The sequence below is a fragment of the Mus caroli genome, unplaced genomic scaffold (genome assembly GCF_978045245.1).
Source record: "Mus caroli unplaced genomic scaffold, Mus_caroli_1 scaffold_8, whole genome shotgun sequence".
Taxonomy (NCBI): Eukaryota; Metazoa; Chordata; class Mammalia; order Rodentia; family Muridae; genus Mus; species Mus caroli.
This window is the reverse complement of record NW_028227263.1, coordinates 40,862,309-40,865,455: the sequence shown is the minus strand read 5'-3', so window position 1 is coordinate 40,865,455 and position 3,147 is coordinate 40,862,309. Positions and strand designations below refer to the sequence as shown.

Sequence of the window (3,147 nt, the reverse complement as noted above, 5' to 3'; positions counted from 1 at the left end):
CATACTATGGATAAATCAAGGGCATACTCCATTTATTAGATCACAAGCCATTCTAACACACACACACACACACACAGAGAGAGAGAGAGAGAGAGAGAGAGAGAGAGAGAGAGAGAGAGAGAGAAAGCTAGCAAGTTCCCAACAATGAGCCTTCAGGGAACCTTTCAGATTCAAACCCTAACAAGATCTAAAAAACATGTAGGTCCTATTTTTTTATTTTATTTTATGCATTGACATGAAGACACAAAGTCGGTTCGTCACACTCATTGTGAGAGATGCTCGATTCTAGGAGGCCTGGATTCTCTCAACCTATCAGATTACTCATTTGGTTTTGAAAACAATGAGTGCTTTGTGTGCTTTGTTTTGTTTTGTTGGCAGAAGGAAAGTAGACCAAGGGCTGTTTTTGGATTGCTTTTTAACTGCACCCCAACCCAATAGTGTGAGCTGTCTGTGAGTGTCAGACACCAGAAGTAGGAAGAGTGCATTAGCTGACATTAACTTGGGCGTTTTCATCAAAGAACTGCATACTGCCCCGCCCCAGGCCGGCCCCAAAGTTGTACTTATGTGTCCCCAAGAGGAATGTGTTTAAGCAGTAAGTGGCCAATATTTCTCCGTGCCCAATGGAGGACCCAGGATTCAGTGAAAAGTGAGAACGTTTGTCATTCAGCCCATTCCTTCCCCAAGCCATGCTCATTCTTCCCCTTTCTCATTGAGTCTGGGTTAAAGAAAATTACTTTTATTGGTGGTAAACCTAAATTAGGCTGAAAGCTCCTCTTTCAGAGGACACAGGGTTCAGACTGGAAAGCCAGGAAGGAAGCATTGGAGCTGGGCAGTGGATGCAGGATTCTCTCCTTATTTGGATGTAAGTGCTGCACTCTATAAGTACTTATTTTGGGACAAGGCTTAAGCACGGAATGGGGCAGGCAGCCCCAACGATCAGGCTGCGCTCTCTATTTGAAGCACGGGTCTCTCAGGATCTTCCTTGGTAGGTTGAGGAGGTTCTGGCTCCAGGGCAGTCTGGAGCTCGGACTCCATTTCAGGCTGAGCTGCAGGCTGGCCTTCTGATGGGCCTTCAGAGCTCCGGACAGGCCCTACGCGTGGCGGCTTGACTGGTGTGGGCTGTGCTGCTTTACGACTGGAAAGAGCCCTTTTCAGGCTTTGAACTTTCTGTAAGCCAGTGCGGCGCAGCCGCTGAGCCCTGGACTCCACTGGCTCCTCGTCAGAACTCTCTTCAACTTCATCCTCTGGCTGCTCTGGGCCCAGCACCACCTGGTCCTCTGGGCCCAAGAGCTCTGGGGCTTTCTGGAAGGCGCGGGCTGGGATTTCAGTCTCCTCCTAAATGTGATGACACAACTTTTGATTCTCTGATTTGGCCCTGGCACTTAGCCAGGACCAGCCTGAAACTCTCTTTCCCGCCCGCCCGCCGTTACACCAAGGAAAGCTACTCCACCCTTTGCATCTGCACTAGGAATTGGGGCCAAAAGAGAGGAATGGGAAGATGGGGGGTGGGGAGGACGGAGGAGCAGAGGGATGAGCAAAGAGGGGGAGAGTGGACCTTGCAAGTTTGCAAAGTGGATGAAACCGTGTAGAGTATAACAGCTGTATGGGCGCTTGGAGGAGGCAGAGTTAACACCTAACAGTTAGTTCCATGTGGGTGGGACTGACCAAATCCGCAGACTGGCCTGAGTTAGGGAGGGCGTGGGTTGGCCAGGCTGGGAGTGAGAGGGGGCATAAGGCCGCGTTGTGAGAAAGTGGGTGCGGCTCTGAGAGTCTTCCACAACTGAGGGCAGCACGCTGGGTCAGGAATGTGGAGATGGGACGGGTGGGTGGCAGGAGTCCTTCCCTCGGTGGTAACCTAGAGGTGAGGGTTGGGGGCGGGGGAGGGATGCCTGAGGTCACTGACCTTGAAGAGCAGGACGTGCAGCTTCCCGCGCGCCACCAGCAGCCCATGGTTGGCCTCCAACCGCTGCACCTGAGCGGCGCGACGCACGGCCCGCTCCTGGGCTGCGTCGGCGTGCGAGCCCACGCGCTCCGCCTTGGCCAGCAGCTGCGTCAGTGTGTTGCTGGTGGTGTCGTGGCTGCGACTCAGCGCGCCCAGGCCACTCTGGATGCGGCGCACGGAGCCGGCCAGGCCGCCCTGCCTCTCAGCCAGGCCGCCCTGCCGCTCCCGCAGCGCCTCCAGCATGGTGGCCAATTTCTCCAGCAAGGTCACCACGGTGACTGCGTGCACCGGACCCCCAGCCGGCGTCTCGGGCACAGGTCCGGGCTCCAGTGCGCTCTCCCCCATGATCCCTGACCACCGGGCCTGCTCTCCCTGAGACCGATGGCTGCGATCTGGGCTGGGGCTGCCTTTCCCCGCCTCCTCCCCCAGTTCAGGCCGTGACTCAGCCGGGCGGGAGTTGGCATCTTCCGCGGTGGGAAAAGGAGGAGGCCAAGCAAGGGGGCGGAATGTCCAAAGGGGGCTCTTTCGAAGGCTCCGCCCCGGGATCTGCGAGGAAGACAGTGCTGCCCAGAGGCACCTCTTTTCTGAGTTTGTGCTCCTTTTCCCCCCATCTTCCTGGTGGGCTTCTTTCAGGCCTGTGTTCTTCACAGCAAAGGGCAAACCACTGAAAATTTCATTTATCTATCTAGTGATCAGAGAAGGGGGTGGGGGTGGAAAGCAGGGGTGTTAAAGGCATAGCCTAAGCCGTCAAAGCTGCTGAGCCCCAACGCTGGGCGCTGGGCGGAGGCCTCTAAAGTTTGGAATGTTCTGCCTCAGACCCAGGACTGCCTAGGCCCAAGGCAGGGCTTTGTGTCTAGGCAGGCTGGGCGGGGCATCCTCTGATATTTTCCATGTTTAGCCTCTGGCTTCGTTTATTGCTATTTCTTCCTACTGGACTGCGTTGTTCTTCTTTGGATTCCTGAAGGATAGCTCAATCATGAGTTAGAATAAGTACTGCTTTGTCCGTTTTAATGGTTGTGGTTCCTGCCTAATGCCTTCAATCCCGTCTCCGAAATTGGTGAGTGTGAGGATTTGAAATGCTGCAGTAGCCAGATATGGTGGTACATATTGAGGTAGGCAAATCACCAATTGGAGACCATGATGAAATACATAGTGAGTTTTAGAGTGGAAAATCACTACATAAAGGTTGATTCCTGAGTTCTGGT

At 54.2% G+C, this 3,147-nt stretch overlaps 1 protein-coding gene across 1 annotated transcript; it reads right to left on the bottom strand.

Annotated features, from left to right (window-relative positions):
- Positions 1 to 720: 720 nt before the first annotated feature.
- On the bottom strand, positions 721 to 2,370 carry Cavin3 (caveolae associated protein 3). The gene is made up of 2 exons (XM_021168657.3): positions 1,904 to 2,370; positions 721 to 1,335 (listed from the first exon to the last, which is right to left on the bottom strand). Exons 1-2 carry the CDS (start codon positions 2,285 to 2,287, stop codon positions 937 to 939), a joined length of 783 nt encoding a protein of 260 aa, XP_021024316.1. The 5' UTR covers positions 2,288 to 2,370; the 3' UTR covers positions 721 to 936.
- Between the last annotated feature and the right edge of the window lie 777 nt (positions 2,371 to 3,147).